The 17,412-nt window shown below is 37.0% G+C and overlaps 1 protein-coding gene across 2 annotated transcripts in view; it reads right to left on the bottom strand.

Annotated features, from left to right (window-relative positions):
• PARP8 (poly(ADP-ribose) polymerase family member 8) overlaps positions 1 to 17,412 on the bottom strand; it is a 229,103-nt gene that overhangs the window by 105,650 nt on the left and 106,041 nt on the right. The window contains exons 23-26 of one of the 2 annotated variants that reach the window (XR_011723194.1): positions 17,305 to 17,381; positions 16,299 to 16,368; positions 13,653 to 13,737; positions 12,029 to 12,983 (exon numbers count right to left, since the gene is read on the bottom strand). Coding sequence is in view for 1 of the 2 variants with exons in the window: in XM_071730420.1 (XP_071586521.1) it covers positions 12,881 to 12,983; positions 13,653 to 13,737; positions 16,299 to 16,368; positions 17,305 to 17,381 (335 nt within the window). In the remaining variant the exon portion in view is untranslated. Of the gene's footprint in view, positions 1 to 10,455; positions 12,984 to 13,652; positions 13,738 to 16,298; positions 16,369 to 17,304; positions 17,382 to 17,412 lie in introns of those variants that run through there. The other variant, XM_071730420.1, reaches the window with a different exon arrangement.

The following is a 17,412-nucleotide window of genomic DNA, read 5'->3' as shown; positions in this document are numbered from 1 at the left end:
CTTGCTGTGTATAACATACTGGATGCAAGGTTGTAGCAAAAGCATGATTTTTTTGAGGCTGATTTCTTTCTGGACTGTTGTATGCATGTACATAAGGCAAGCTCTAGCTTGAAGTTCAGTTTGCACACGCAAATTTCAGAGGACTGTGGAGGAGAGTATAGTGCACTCATCAAATAGCCTTGATGAGAATCCAAATCTGATTATGCTGAGGCAAGCTAATAGTTTGGTAAAGTCTTTGAAAGCTCAGGTTGTTAGATTTTACTATTGTAATGCTTGTGTTAGATCTCAATTGTATTGCTTCCTAAGTGCAGCAAGGAATCTACACATTTTGTTTATTTTTCTATCAGCTTACATCTTTCACACAGGAGAAGAATAATTTGAACAAAAATGTGTACTTGATGATGTCTCTAGTAACAGTGCAAACCCAGCTGGCAGGAGTGCCAGGTATTCTGATGCTAGGCCAGGACCTGTGCCCCAGTGGTGCGGTCACTTTGCCTGTGAAACTTGAGTGTAATTAAAAAGAAACAGATGCAATACTGTCTAGAGTGAACACAGGGAAAGTTAAGGAGATGGGATTTTAGTCCATAGAGATTTGCCAGGAAAGGTAAAATGGACACAGCATTATCTTCTCTTGTAGGTGTTCTCCATAGAATAACAGAATATTTTGGGTTAGAAGGGTCCTTAAAAGGTCACCTAGTCCAGCGTCTCTGCAATGACAAGGGACGTCTTCAACTAGATCAGGTTTGTCATAGCTCTGTACAACCTGACTTTGAATGCTTCCAGGGATGGGGCACCTATCACTCTGGGCAAGCTGCTACAGTGTTTCACCCCCCTCATTGTAATATATTTTTTTTCTTTTATCTAGTCTGAATCTACCCTCTTTTATTTTAAAATTTTTGTCCCTTGCACTATCACTACAGACCCTAATAGAGTGTTTGTTCCCATCTTTTTATAAGCTCCCTTTAAGTACTGAAAGCCTGCAATAACATTTCCCAGGAGTCTTTGCTTCTTGAGGATGAACAATCCCATTTCTATCAGCCTGTCTTCATAGGAGAGGTGTTCCATCCCTCTGATGATTTTTGTAAAAATGACAGGTTCTACTGCCAAGACTACATTGAAAAAAAATAACTTTTATACTAACAAACTGTGAGCATAGAAGCAAGCATTTTCTTGAGCAAAAAAATGCATGGTTTTTCCCAAGTGAGCCTTTGGAGCTGCTGGAGGAGAATTAAAAAATAGTTCATCTCAAACATTCAGGAGGTGAAAGCAAAAGCAACTGAGCTACTAGGTGAAGGTGAAAGACCCTGCAGCTCAGGTGTGACTGAAGATAGATATCAGTTCAGAAGTGAGTATGCAAAATGGCCAAATTTCCAGGCTCACTCTCTGGTATGTCCTGCAGGATGCAAAACCTGTCCACTAAAAAACAGCTTGGAACAGCAGATCTTGCCCAGGCTTTCTCATACGAGAAGTCTGATTCAGTATTTACACTGAAGAAACAATCCTGTAAATTGCTTCCTCTGTTAAGTAGCCCTTAGGTGGTTGGCCCAGCATCCTGACCCAAAGAAATAAAATTAAAAAAGTAAAGATTTGTAGATAAGTTCAAATCAGCAGAGAAAGAAAAAAATTTTTTTACTGCTAAGGGGCTCAGTGAAGCAAAAATCCCCACAAACAGCCCCTTCAAAATAGCTAACTACTATAGCATGATTTTCATCAAGTGATCACATCATGTTGATTAATCACTGCAGGAAATGAGTATCTCAATTCAGGTTTCATACAGACCAGCAAAAGGGTGCAAGGAAGTCCGTGCTGCATATTGCTACTATACCTTTCAAGTTCTTATGGCCCTCAAGAGAAATGAGGCATTCATAATGTGAGGGGAAAATAAAAATCATAGAGAGTGTCATAAATCTAAAGGACTAAGTTGTGGAAATCACATCTTTAAACTGACACAGGTGTGATTAACTGGCAATGGCTTTTACAGTTAGAAAAGTTTTTGGATATAGCTATTTGCCCAGAGAAAGCTTCTGGTGGGAAAAAACAAAAGCAAAAAAACCCGAAAACAACCCAACCCAAAACAAAACAACAAAAAAACCCAAAATCCAAGCACAAGTATTTAATTAGATCCTTGTCTGGGGGCTTGTGGGATGGAGTATGTTAAAAGACAAACCTTTCACCTCAAGAAGCATGGTTTTGAATCTGCTCTGATCACGGAGACCTAACTTTCCAGTAGACATTGGCTCACATTGTTTTTATAAAACTTCTCATGGGATTCAGTAGTCTCTTTTCCGCAGAGCACTGGAATAAATCATTGCTCATGTCTGTGCTCTACTTGCTCAGTTGCCTTTGCAACTTAGACAATCTGTGTATTTAAAAGAATGGTCCCCACCTCCCCATATTCAAATACTACCTTGCCAGTCAGAGTTAAAAGGATATATGCATGAGTATGTATGCATGTAAAGTTAAAGAAAACAAAGGTAATTATTGTTGATACTGAAGTGGCATGAATCATAAATAACTTAAATGCTGTGGAATCACTGCTACTTACTCAGGATGTAGGAATAATGCTACAAATCAAAATAATAGCATCCTTCAACCATTTTGCATTTGCTTTCCCCACAGGAGACTGTACAAAGTGAAAAGTAAACATCCAGTGTCTCAAGAAATGTAACCTTCCACCAAGGAATATGTTTATTGCTGCAAAGGAAAGATCTAGGTCTAAACAAACAAACCTCCAGAGTCAGACCAGGATGGCTGTGCCTGTACAACCAAATGGCACAGGCTAGGGAACACTACTGGGCACGAAACACAGCTGTACAGTTTATAAAACTGCTAGAGCAATCCCTTGCAAAATTTTACCCTATGTAAAATCCTACACATTTCCAGTCAACATGCCCAATGAATTGTCTTTACTGTAGCTTTGTTTCTTTTTTTGCATTCATGCATGCTAGAGTTTGCAAGAACACATGTGAATAAGCAACCACAGAGCAGCCAATGCAAAGGAAGTTTACACAAAGTAACACCATTTACAGATAATAGAATTGGCCAGATAATTCCAGATGATATAATACTGTTCTATTACAGAGAATAAGAGTCCAGAACTTTTGGTTTTATCCAATGGGATCCATCCATAACCAGTTTTCATTTGGAACAATTAATAAACTGTTGCACTACACTGAAGCATCTGCTGCTCAGTCCACGGAAACTCCACTTAAAAAGAAACAATAAAAAAATCATAACAAATTTCATACACACATGCCAACAAATCTTTGAGTATAAGGAAAAGTTCGGATTGATTTGGGTTTTACAAATGTGAAAAATCTCTGTGGTAAGGAAAAAAAAAGCATATAGCAGCTTATTGATAACAAAGACCATTTAAAACCTACTAGTGTAAATTGTTCAAGCATCTTAATCTGGGAGATCAATAATATTCCTTAAAGTAACAAAGATCTAATTAAGCCTTCCTAATAATAACAACACCAGAAAATATCAATCTGGGAAGGCAACATCAGTGATCCAGCTTGAACCCTATTTAAAGACATAGCCAGAATACAATTAGGGATTATTTTAAATTTATGCTGCCATTTCATCTGCTGCAATTTTCATCTTTTGATCAGATGAAAGAAAATTACAAGATGAAATTGTATATATATATGAAACTCTTTAGCTTTTAAAAGCATCCTTGTCATAATCCTTCAGCCACACATTCTTGTTCTCTTGTATAAATTATTTATTTGTACACATGCTTTTCATATTGCAGAACTATAATTTCAATGCTTCTTTGGTATTCATGACTGCATAGTTTTGCATTTTAACTGAAATATCCTCAGAAATGTATTTTGGTGATAATATCTGATGCTTTTTCTGAAGGATAGCTGTGTAAGCAAAGAGTGGCAGGGAAGAGAACTGCAATGGATCAGAAATTCAGGTCACATTAGCAAAACTATGCAGAATATGAACTCATTGAACAACACAACAAACAGCAAAATGGTCATCACCCCACCAAGCTCTCTCGTTTTTATAGAACTTCTTGGTAGTGCAAGAGATTATGAGAGACTTCATAACCAAAAAAAAAAAAAAAAAAAAAAAAGTCTGGATCAAAAGATAATCCAGCCTGTCAATGTTAGAGAGGTGCCACAGCTCAGGTTTACCAAGCTGTTCATCAGATACTCAAATACCTCTGTAACCAGACCATAAAATGGATCAAATGCTGCTGGTACTGTCAAGAGATGTAGCTGGAAAAAAGATAAAAAGGACCAAAGTGCACAGAAGCTGAAGGAATATGAAGAAAAGTTGATACTAAAAGATAAGGTAGTGAGGGAGATCTTGGTGTTTCCTTCACATACAGTACCAAAAAATCAAGAGATCTTTTTAAGCAGGAAAAAACCCCAAACCAAAACTGCTAAAAAACCATGAAGAGCATCTCATCAGCCACAGAACAGACTTAAGGCTTCTGATAATGGTCCTACTGATCATCATGGCAAGCATGAAATCTAAGTTTGCAGAAGATAATTAACAGCCACATAGTGGCATAAACCAATGTCACACAGATGGAATTTTGCATGAAGAGCGACATGCCAGCTGTAGTAACATGTACAGAGAAAGTATAACTGGTCTCTTGATATTGCCCATCTTGATATTGCCATGGGCAAGAACTCAAAAGCCTGTAGCAAAACATATAATTGCCAAACATCTGACAGCAAGTCAGATTTAACAAAAGCTACCCCATTGGGGTAGGGAAAAACTGTATTTGTAACACATCTGATTTGTCAAGAGTGCTGTAAATGGTGGTATCCTGATCCTTAGCTTTTAAACAACAGAACTGTTTCAATTTACATTCCTATATGAAGATGTAAGTATAGTTACACTTAAATATATATTTACATATTTACATATATATATATATTATATTTGGCATCGTCTCATTTGCAAACTGCTTCACACTGAATTAACTTTAGTAGATGATTGTAAGCAGAAATACCCCCAAACCTCAAGGTATTTATCTACAGGAGATGGAGGGATCAAGATTTTACTCTTAAACACCCTGCAAAATTGTTTGTTTAACAGCTCACCGGGGAAGAATAATCTGATCAGAGTTGAAAACCAGCAAGGAAAGTATGAGCCACCTATTCCCTTTCCAGACTGTTTTGCCTTTACAGAATCTGTCAGAATATGTAATTAAAATGAGACAGGCTCCAAGGAACTGTCAGCTGGCTGAGCCATTCTTCATTCTGCCCAAGTTCTGCTGCTGTCCCTACTGTTGTACATAAGCCTGCTACATATAAGTACAGTGGGACACTGCCCCAAGCATGCTACTAGATTGAGCTATGGAGATACAGAACATCATGCTGAAAAAAAGAACTTTTCCCTCTTTTTTCTCCCAAACAATGGAAAGCTTTACCTTTAAAAGTTGAAAATTAGAACTGGTTTGCTGATGATAAGCTCTGGCTTTCGTTGAGCAAACCTTAAGCCACAGGTTCCTGTATTTTTTTCCAGACATGATCTCTGGAGAGTTGTGCTGTTCTTGCTTCTGCAGCAATCACTGTTCCTGCTGCTAGTGTTATTCCCAGTGCTTCAGCATTTTGCAAAATGCCATTTTTCTGGATCTGGCTGAAATCCAGTAGCTGATGTCTCACACAGAGACTTGCTACATTCAGTGCTGCTACTAAAAGGGTCTTATGCCCCGTTTAGAGGCTTCAGTTTCCATGTGTTGAATTACACTTCTCTCACTCAAATGTGAATGGAAAATATCTGCTACAATTAAGAAAATCATCCTTAAGGAGCTATTATATGGGATAATAAAAAAATTCTGTGGTTTTGGGGGTTTTTTTGTTTTTTTTTTTTGTTTTTTTGTTTTTGTTTTTCACATGCTCTTCCTCTTTTTCACCTGTTTTGGCACTAGGTTTTTGCAAGCCATTGATTGAGACCTAAAGTAAGACTATCTTTCTTTAACATTTCTTCATTTCTTGTCTTTAGTAACTATGGAGCTTGCACTGTGCTGAGAGTTAGGCCATAGTAAAGCCTCATTTAATGCTGGTCTACTTAAGCAGCCTCCTGGTATTTCTGGTGGACAAAGCTGCCTTGGAGAGGGCCTAGCTGTGTGACTTGTGCAGAATTATTCACTGTTCACTGCAATGTGCACTGCATAGTAATTCCCATAAAATAAGTTGGTCAAGTGTGCATACAGTTAATTAATGCAGTACATTTTTCCAGTGACTCTATTTTCTTGGAAGATTTTCTCCAGTCAAAAAGGCAGTGTGTGCATTTCAGGGCATCTGAAAACTACTGCAGTAGTTTTGTATTGCTGTGAATCAATGGATGGATTATTAATCTCTTGGGTCCCACAATGAACCACTCTACAACAGAATACAGTATGACATAAATCTCATTGAGAAACTGAATATTGATGAATTTGAGAGTATGTGTGATGCACTGACTTGATAATGGAAAGAATATAAATTCTTTCTCTCCTGCTGTGTGTGGGTATTCATTTTAGTGAAGTCCAAGGTTCTACCACTTATTCGACTTGCCTAAATATGGTGTATCTCTTCCAGTGCAGAATTCAAGCTCCAGTCCATATGGTCCAGTTGATGGCAAATTATCAGTCATTTAGGGTAGCAGCAACGCATTTTTCCCTCTGCTATAGTTCTATTTCTGTAAAACACCTAACAGTATTCAAAATATAATACCACTTTTCACTTTTTCAATCCAAAACCTACAATAACAAGGCAATAAATTTAACAAAGCTAAAGCTTTCAAAAGATACAAGTTAATATCCACTCATATCATTAAAATGAGCCCATGGGCAGTGAAAAAAAAATAGTACACTCACTGAATTAATAACCAGCCCCACAAAGGACTGCATATTTTATGAGCTGCAGATGTGCATTTATACTTTAAACATACCCACATTAAAGTCCAAAATGGTTTGTCATATATTTGCTGTGTTTTCATGACAAAAACAGCTCTACAGTAAAACAGAACAACTTCTTTAAAAGCAATTATAAAATTCATCTTCATATACATTTTATATGATGCTGTACATGGAAAATACTGCTTTAATTCCAGTATCTGGATCTTTAACCAGATGTGTAACCCATTCAGATAAGCACAGAATGGAAAGCTTAATCTTAAGTGTTTTTAAAAAGATCACTGCAGAAAAATTCTACTCTGATAATATGTATAAAAGCTTGGCATAACCTTTAGATGTTGTCGAGACTAGCAGAAGTACAGAAAACGCTTCAGATGCAGTTTAGTTCTTAGATGATTGTCTTAACTTTTGAACAGAGTTCTCAAAATAGTGTCCAAATCCACAGTACTTGTTGAACAAATTTTGATTTATTGAAAGTAAACATTTACATTGGCTACAATGTTATAACTGTTACAAAGCTGGATAAAAGAGGCTTAAATAGCAATAGAAAGCAAGTGCAGTAAAAAGTGAATAGAGAAAATATTTGGCCTTAGTGATATTCTGGCAGTATTTACATTATATACATTTTGTTAAATATTTGTAGTAACTCTAAGGCACCATAGGCTAAAGAGCAGGCTGCAGTACTATTTTGTGCACAGAATTTATAAATTTATTCAGACAAAAAAAGGCTGTAGAGTTAAAAGAAGCATAGGCATATTTTATGTTTACATAAAGGAGTGGCTGCTTCTTAAAATTCAAAGATACAATACATACAGGGTAAACTAAAAAAAAAAATTATTTTTAGAACATGAAATTATACTGAATGTGTATAAGGACTATTTTTACCGACTTGCTGGTAAATGCTTAATGTAATTATTCTTCAACAGATCTTTCACACGCTAAATACGCTAATCTAAAAACTACTTTAACTCTTTTTTTTTTTCTTTTTCCTTACAAAAGTCTTATATCTAGTATGTATACAAAATCCCAATGCAAAGTGTAATGGGTAATTATTTACATCATAGTAATTCTGCGGTGGACTGAAACTTAGCAGGAGCACGCAATCAAAATACTACTAAACAGCAGCTCAAGGTGTTTTATCCCCCCAGCTCTTGTTGGTGGCAGATGCTCCAGCTGGTGAGCAGTGGTACAGAACTGCCACCCCAGGAAGGACAGAGGAGGTCAGCGCTTTCAGACCTGGCACTTCCAAACCAACTCCAGAAATTCAAAATACTGGTGAAATCCTTGGGCATTTTATATGACAACATGCACACAGAACACCGCTCTGCTTTGGGTAGATCTTCTTGGTTTTGTTTATCCCCTTTTGAAGCACAGATGTCCCTTCACTCCTGAGCACTTTGAGGAATAAATTTGAATAAAATCACAGCCCTGGGTGTCTAGATTCAAGATCCCCTCTGAGTAACTTTCAGTGCTACACATAGCTTAACTGCTCTCCAAACAGCAGACCTTGCTCAGTTCAGTGAACAGGCTCATCTTTCACCTTGAGGTAGTGTTTGTAATGAAGAAATTGCGTGGGACACCAGTTTAACACCTTGGTTTGGCAAATAAAGCACTGCAGGCCCCTGCGCTCCCAGAGAGGAGCAGCCAGCAGAACGCTGTGGCCCTGGCAGAGGGCAGAGGGGCCGGCTCTGGCAAAACCAGGCCCTTTCTGCCAGTGCCCTTCCAGCATTTTATCCCCCTGGCCACCACAGCTCCTGTCCCACCACCACACAGCCATGGAGAAGCTGAGGCTAGGCCAGGCCAATCGTGGGTGTCTGTACACCGACCCCATTGCGGGGGCCTTCGCTTCAGTGGCTTCTGAAAAGCCCTTACCATGAGGGCGGGTGACCAAGTACAAAGCTCGCCCACGTTTGTCCCAGGGTTTGACCCTCAGCACCTCGATGGGTGCTTACCACAACGCAGGGCCAGGCCCCAAGTCAATCTGTTGTGAAAATGCTAAGATCACAGAGTGTTTTGCTGTCATAGCATCCCCTCCCTGTCAGTCATGGTTTGTACTCTTTGTACGACATAGATTTCTGATAGCCAAGAAGTAATCTATCTAAATTAATATAATGATTAAATTTCTAGAGACATATTTTCTATTTGTTGTTTTTTTGTTGTTGTTGTTTATTTTTTGTTTGTTTGTTTGTTTTGTTTTTGTTTGTTTGTTTTTTAGTTCTCCTTCTTTTATGGTGATGAATGACAAATCTCTTAATTCATTTGTCCCTTTCTGGTTTGGATGTTTTGGGTTTTTTTTTGCACTTCATACTCATCTACACTGGAAATATGCTAATGGCTTCCACAGCAGTAAGTGGTTTATAAGCAAAGTATAATTGATCTAAGCACAAACTCTTCATTTGGAGTGATTTTATATTTGTATTAACAAAAGTATAATCTTAGCATTATTCATCAGATGCATTTTTAGTATCAACAGCTATAATATTAAAATGACACAGCATTAAACAGTTTTTCATGGGCTTCAGAGAAAAAATACAAGCATAAACAATTCTGGTGTTGACTACTCCCTGCAAAATATTAAGCAGAATATTACACAAACTGTCCATTTAATGATAAATAACATAGAGCCAAAGACGCAGACTATCAAAATTGTAGCATTGCTGAAGAAAACAGAGCTATGTTGATTCATACTATAGAAGATAAGTCAAATTGCTTAACCCCTTGAATGCTAAATATCTGCCTGCATTGCAAGAAATAGCATCTTTTTGGATTCATTTTTCAATGCTTGAAGTATAAATATGGCAACTTATAATTGGGGTGCAAAAATAAGGTATTAACATAATTTCTCTTTCAAACTTTTTGAGGGCTTGTAATTTGTTCTTGGATGTAGGGAGAAATTCGAAAGTTCTTTCCCAAGAATTTCCTTGGTTGCTCTGTACTGGATACGGTCACAGCTAAGTAGCCATGGCTTCACGAAGATTTCTACCAAGAGATATAGTACCAAGAGAGATAGTAGAGCCTGGGATTCTGTTTTCTTTGATTAAAAGCTATCTGTGAAAAACTTTCATCTTTACAGCACGAGTTATAAAGATTGCTCTATCACAAATACAGATGCATGATGGAAGTAAGGGAAATGCAAGGGCTTTGAGGATAACACAGGGTTCTCGGGTTTTAATTTTTCATTCCCTGGAATCTATGTGAATATAAGTATTTGGAAGAATTTGGCAATTTATAACTTCTGCCCTTTCATAAGAACACAAGGGAAAACTCCTTCAAAGAAAATCTCATCCTCAGATTTTTTTCATTCCAGTTTTGGTGGTAAAGTCTTCGTTTTATCTTTTAAGTTTTCTACAGAAAAAATATTTATTTTTGAGTAACCTCCACCTTTCCTCTCAATTTTAAAAATTATGAGAACTGATGCTTTGTTAAATGATCTGAAGATTCATGTTCACCTGCAAGTAACACCTTATAAGAAGTTTATCATTACTATATTGGCTAAAGAAAAATGTGACTGAGTTAATGCTTAGCAAGTGATTTTTTTTTTTTTTTAATTTAATTGCTGTTTGTGTGTGACACTGAGCTTGTGTCCTTTTCCCTATCATGCACACAGCTGTCATTGCCACCTCTTAATAATTCAGTGGCTCCTCATTCCTTTTTCTTTTCCTACCAGCAAAGTGCTTGTCCCTTCAGAACTACCTCTCCCTGAAAGGTTTTGCACTCTTGCACTGTTTAGTAATGCCTGTGGTCATCATACTCTGCCTTTTACTATTGGCCACCCTCCTTCTCTCCCATGTGCAGGCCACCTGTCCTGAAGTGAGCACCTTACAGCACACTCCCACATATCTCAAAGCCCTGCTTTCCTCCTTGCTGTCTCTTCCTTCTGCAAACCCTACAAACTCCTGAGCAGTCTTAAATTTTGACAGAGAGGTATTTTCCCTCCGCTTTCCAGTGGAGGATAGTACTCAAGATGGTACCACATATGGCCAGTATGATGACCCCACTGTGCAAACCAAGGCTGACTTGCTGCTATATATACGTTCCACATTTCTCCCTTCAAGGGATTCACCTGTGCCCCTGCTGCAGCTTCAGGTGACAGAGAAGTTGACTGATTACTTGGCTTCTCCAGTCATCTTCTTTTTCTCTTAGTTTTTTGAGGATGCCTCGCAGAGCTGGTGGACTATCGTCCCAGCAAGTCAATATAAGATATTGTGACTTTGCCTCCTAATTTATTTTTGTTAATCAAAACATAACGATTCAGACACATATGGCAGTACAAATTACAGAAAAAAGGTCATTCTAGGGTTTCAGCTCCACTTCTGAATTATGCTGACTTTTTGCAGTTACACAACATAGAAGCAGTCCTTACATAGACTGACAAATCTCAGGGATCTTCTTTGCTTCAAGAAGATGTGTGTAAGCACAGAAGATAACAATTAATAAATCTTAGGCTAAAGGGTCCACCAAGTGGGGCTAAAAATCAACAGAAATTCAACAGCAAAACAGGGACTGGCAAACAGTATTTGCTTTACATGTCTGGATGTGAACCCAGCAAAACTGAAGACTGCAGCAAATAAGTCTGAAAAACTAAACTACGTCTCCAAATACGTGCACCTAGGCCCAATAACACTATTTTTCTTGTAGGGCACATCAGCTGCAGTAAGAGGGCAGCGAGTGGTTGCTGGAACTAGAAAGAAGGAATCAATCCTTACAGCGTATGTAATGCAGTTAACAGAAACAAATGTGACTGTGTTATGTTGTGCCATTATTTGGTAGTTCAGTATCTTTTATTATTTTAATATGAAAATAACATAAGAGGACTCTGTCTATTTTTGCTTTCTGAGGTGGCTTGCAATAGTTGCACAGATGGGTGAATTGTACTGCTTTCTATATTCAAGGGTGTGATCAATGCTTCAGGACAGCTACTGTACGGGACACATCAGGATATGGATACAGGCCCTCTCCCTATCTGTGCTGCCATCATGCTCACTAGGAGAAAAACAGTTTTTAATCTAATGGACAGAGATTTGAATTGTTTTGTTTTCCCTTGGGAATAAACCAATAAAAATATTTCACCCAGAGGAAATCAGTAAAATTTTGCATTTGTTTGCATTTTTAGTAAATGTGAAAGCCTTAATTCAGCATGTACTTTTAGCCACAATGTACTTTTTAGCACTACGTTTAGCCACAGAGCAGTTTCACTGAAGCTAAGATGACACTAAAGAACTTCGTTAATCTAAAATCTGATATATAAAAAACAAATCTGTGCAAAGGAAGCAAACAGTTTCAGGATTTCCAGATGTTTGCTGGATTTATATAATTAGAAAATGGAAAAGAGCTGCCGAATGGGTAAGACAGTTTTTCCAGTGAAAATGAAAAAACTAAACAGACACCTTCACATTTCTTACTTTTTGCTTTGTTTCACTCAATAAATAAAAAAATATTGTTGTTTTAAGCTTTGACTCTAAATTCTAGCTGCATTTATATAAAACAAGTTGAATCAAAGATAGCTGCAGGTAACCAGTCTCTTTAATATGACATGTTCCAGACAACCTCTTATTGTGTTTAAATATGAGAATATTTTACTTATTGCAAAGTATCCTGCAAAATACAGGTGCTTTGCTATAAAATCTTCTCTCTTGCTCTCTCTCAGTAATTCTAAATTTAAAATACCAGTATATAGTACTAAAACATCCAATTGAAGTTTAATATAAAAATATCAGCACAAAACTCCTTTTTAAAGTCTTTTTATTGTGAGCAACCCAAATGCCTGTTGAATTATTATTACTTGTAGTATACTAATAGACTGTGCACCCCTATTGTTGCTAATTCATACCATCTCAGGTATTTTGATGAGATAAGAAATACTAAGTAAGAAAACAGTCAGTATTCAAAGGGTTAATTTGCTTAGAATCATAATAATAATAAATTAAATTTTTGCATCTTCTTCAGTTCAAAATCCAGCTTTGAAACTGAGGAAGGCTGCCAAATTACATCAATTAAATAAGAGTGGTCCTTCTAACCAGTAGCAGTTTGATTGCCAATGACTCGAAGAATCTCTTTATGAATGCTTGGTTCCTGTGTATTTATGCTTGTATCACCCACTTGACCATCTTCATAACTAAAAAAAAAAAAAAAAAAAAAAAAAAGGTAAAGAAAATAAAATCAAATTATTGTTTTATTAATCTGTCAAAATCTGTTTATTAATCTGTCAAATCATCCCAAACTTTGCTTCATTCAATAATCAAGAGTGCTTATCCAGCAAGTTAACATGTGTCTATTAAAATGCCTTGCTGCACATACCCATTATATGCAGATCCTAATCTCTACAGCGTGAAGGGTGTTAAGGCTGCCACTGTCACTGAAACCCTGAGGCTGAATAAGCCACTAGGACCCAAAAAGGACAAGACATAGGTGAGAAGGGAAACGCTCACATTAGAGACCAGAAGCCTTAAATTAATTCCTCAGATTTAAAACTTACAGCCAAATAGAAATGGTATTTTATGATAAATGGGTAGACTATGTGTGACGTGATGTTACACTATAGACTGGGAAAAATCAGTAACTGTTTATTAACATATTCTATAACAAAACATCTACTAAACCTTTGTTGCTAGCTTATCCATACATTTCCCAATAAAAGTACGTGCAGATAACGATAAAAAAGTTATTCTGAAAAGAATTCACAATAAATGTCTTTTACTGTTTCCATTAGAGCTAACAGAGGTAGCATGGGGAAAGAGGTCTAGGATGACCACAGGTTGAATGTTTAAAAAAGTTCTGTACTCACACAAAGAAAAACCTTGTACACACGTGATCTGTATTTGGAACTACCCATATCTCTCCATGTTTGTGCAGATCGGATGAGGTTATCACTATCAGGGAAAGAATAAATTTCATAGTGATGAAAACATGCCTGAAATATGTAGTGCTTTAATAATTTTTTATTTTTTATATACTCTAAATAGTATTCTGGGAATGTTTAGTTTTCCACTGCATATCTATGATGTGGTGTAGACTCTGCGTTGGCTGCTAGTATTAGCAGGGAGATGAACTTGATTTTTGTTTCCAAAATGTGTTATATTTTCCAGAAAACACAGATGCTTGGTGTATGGGAGCCAATTGTTCACTGGAATGAAAAATGAAAAAGTATATTTATCAAAAACAGATTTTAAATGGCCATAGGGATGTTAAGGAGGATCTGAGTCAAATGATCAGCCTTAGGAAGAGAGAGAAATGGCTGAGGCAAAATATGACATTTAAGGCAAAGCCTGAAATTGAGATATGACAACTATAGGATTTGCAATACTACCAAATATTTTAAAGAATTAAGCATAGCAATTATGACTCAAGGGCATCATGAAGCTTGCCAAAATCTGCTCAGTGTTTAAAAAACAGAAATGTTTTTGATTTCAGGTCATTTATCAGAAGAATGAGGACAACACAGGAAATACACCTTTTTACTGCTTGGTAGAAACTATACCATCAATCTGTATTTGAAAGGATTTTTATAAATGAACTTAAACATCATCCTCCTGGACAAGCTGTCCAACTGTAGTATGAGCAGGTTCATGGCGTGCTGAGTGAAGAACTGAGTAAGGACACAGCTCAAATAGTTGTAGTGAATAAGGATACATCTAGCTTGTGACTCACCAAGGGTGTTTCTTAGGGAACAAATACTGCAAACTAAAAGTTCCTGTTCAGTGTATTCATATGGATTATTTGGATGAAGTTGAACACATGATTTGAAAGTCTATTGATGATACCAAACTGGGAGGTGCTGTTGACTCTCTTTAAGGGACAGGAAGCCTTGTACAGGGATCTAGATAGGTTGGAGCATTGGGCTACGATTAATGGGATAAAATTTCAAAAGTCAAGATGTCAGATTCTGGATATATTAACGCTGAGTACAAGTATAACGTGAGAGAGCAATAGCTTGAGATCAGCCCTGCAGAAAGAGATGGGAGTGCTTGTTGGCAGCAATAGGCTCAAAAGGAGCCAGCAGCATGCTCTGGCAGCCATGAGGGCAAAACCCATCAAACACAGCATGAGCAGCCAGTCAAAAGAGGTAATTACCCCGCAGTATTCAGCAACGGTGTGGCCTCACCTTGAACACTGTGTGCAGTCCTGGGCCTTGCAATTTAAGAAGGACGTAAAGATCCTTGAATGTGTCCAGAGGAGGATATCACAGCCAGTGTAAGGGAAGGAGGAATGTGCAGTGAGCAGCTGAGGATTCTGGCCTTGTCTAGTTTGGAGGGAAAGAAGCTGAGGGGCAACCTCATGTCTCTCTATAGCCTCCTGAGGAAGGGAGGTGGAGGGGGAGGTGCTGATCTCATCTCCCTGGTATCCAGTGATAGGACATGTGGAAATGGTTCAAAGTCGTGATAGGGGAACTCTGAACTCAACAACAGGAAATTTTTCTTTATCCAGAGGGTGGTTAAAACAGTGGAAAAGGCTTCCTAGAGAGGTGGTGGATGACACACACTTCTTAGTGTCTAAGAAGCATTTGTACAATGCCCATAACAATATGCTTTAACTTTTCATCACCTCTGAACTGCTCAGACTGTTGGACTAGATGATCACTGTAGTTCCCTTCCAGCTGAAATAGTCTATCCCATTCCATCCTTATACTACCATGAACAAATGCATATTAAATTTTTATACAATTACTTCCATGAATACTACTTTTTAACAAACATTTATCTCTTGCAATTAATTATTGAAATAAGGTATTTTTCATTGTATTAACTTTTAATTTTAGAAATACATAAATGCTCCAAATGATGGGCAAACTGAGAAACAAACATAATTTCTTTTTGTTTGGTCAATGAAACTAATGACTAATTCCTGGTATAATTCTTATTCAAATTTCTTAATTCTCTGTTCTCAAAACCTGCTGAGGATTCATTAGGTATTGAGAGAATAGCCAAATCTTTCAAGACTGACTATGTTAATTGGCACTGGATTTTAACTTCACAAAATTTCTGAAGCAGGCAGAAAATGGACTCGTTCCCAGATGATCAGTATATTTTCCTGAACAGTGAAAAATTATTTGGAAATGAAATAAAAAACCTGTTTTTCTGGACTTCGATGTGTGTAATAGCGTTGTCAAGAGCATGCAAGAAGCTGATGTTTCAAATAAAGGCCACAACTTGGGTTATCCTGATTGCTTAGGAATACGATCACATTCAAAATACAGATCAGATGATCAGTTGCTGTGCACATATGATTACTTCATGAAAATTCGGATTGTATTGGAGGTTTTGTTCAAAGAGAGCAACATTCTGAACTGAAATATAAAGGTCAGTTGTTAATTAGTACCTGACAGAAGTCTCTTACAAAAAAAATACAATATTGGAACTAAAGGTTTCATTGATCTGCATTCAGTAACACCGTGTCCATGCCTCAAACAGTCTTTCAAGGGCTTTCAGCTTACCTTCACATAAGGCTATGCATTTTAAATTACGGCTTTGCAAAAACTGTGACTGTTGTCCTTTCTTCTGTGACTGAGATATAAAAACATGAGGAAACTTATTAGTTCAGAAAGACAAAGTGACTGAAAAAAGTAACAAAGGAGTGGGATGCTATTTTCTGTGGTTTATTAATGAGCAAAGATAAAGGCAGTCTTTCTAAAACATTTCTATTGTATTTCTAAATGTAACAAAAATTCAAATAGGGCATTTTTATTATTTTTTAGATTATTGTAGGTGGGATTTGAACTCCTTTATCCAGAGAGAAAAGTTCTTAATTATTACAGAATAAAAAATACTACAAGAAATATCAGAGTGCCAGTGACCAAGAAATTGATAGCAAGGGAAAAAAAAAAAAAAAAAAAAAAAAAAAAGAAGTTAATTCAATCACCTTATCCTGATATTTTAGCTCATTTCTGAGGGTTTCTGTTACATACCAATCTTTCTCCACAGCCAGGTTATTCTGTAGTTTCTGTGTGTTAACTATAAAGACAGATGTATGATTTCTTTCTCAAAATTCTGGCCTACATGAATGGTATGAGTTTGCTTTGAATAAAGCAGAACTGAAATAGTTTAATACATAAACCCATGAAAAAATTGACTTGCTATAAATGAAATGCTACTAATTTTTTAGCAATAACCACTCTCACTTACTTTTGCATCACTCCTTTGCAAGTCCAGAACACAGAAACCAAGAGCTTGCTAAGGATCATAATGCAACCTTTATCTCATTTTTACTGTCTTCCTAATTGCTTCTGCTTAGGAGGCCATAAGACTGGCACTATTCTCTGGAAATTGTGACTAAAAGAAAGTTGGGCTGTATCTGATGTTTGTAGTCTCCTAAGTTGTGGCTTCATTCAAAAAAACAAAACAAAACTGCTAGCTTCCTCAAAGGCAATATTACCTCCTTTTCATTACTGAGTACCCAAACATTAAACCACAAATCTCCCAGAGATGGCTGAGGTACAGTACCTGTGACGTATTACTGCCCTTACTGCCTGAAGCTGGTTCATCTTTAGCTGACACCTTCTGCTGCTTCTTGTTCATCCCTAGGAATAATAAATAAAGTAAAATAACCTG

Source organism: Heliangelus exortis, chromosome Z (assembly GCF_036169615.1).
Source record: "Heliangelus exortis chromosome Z, bHelExo1.hap1, whole genome shotgun sequence".
Classification (NCBI taxonomy): Eukaryota; Metazoa; Chordata; class Aves; order Apodiformes; family Trochilidae; genus Heliangelus; species Heliangelus exortis.
The sequence above is the reverse complement of the archived record's forward strand: the minus strand, read 5'-3'. Positions and strand labels throughout refer to the sequence as shown.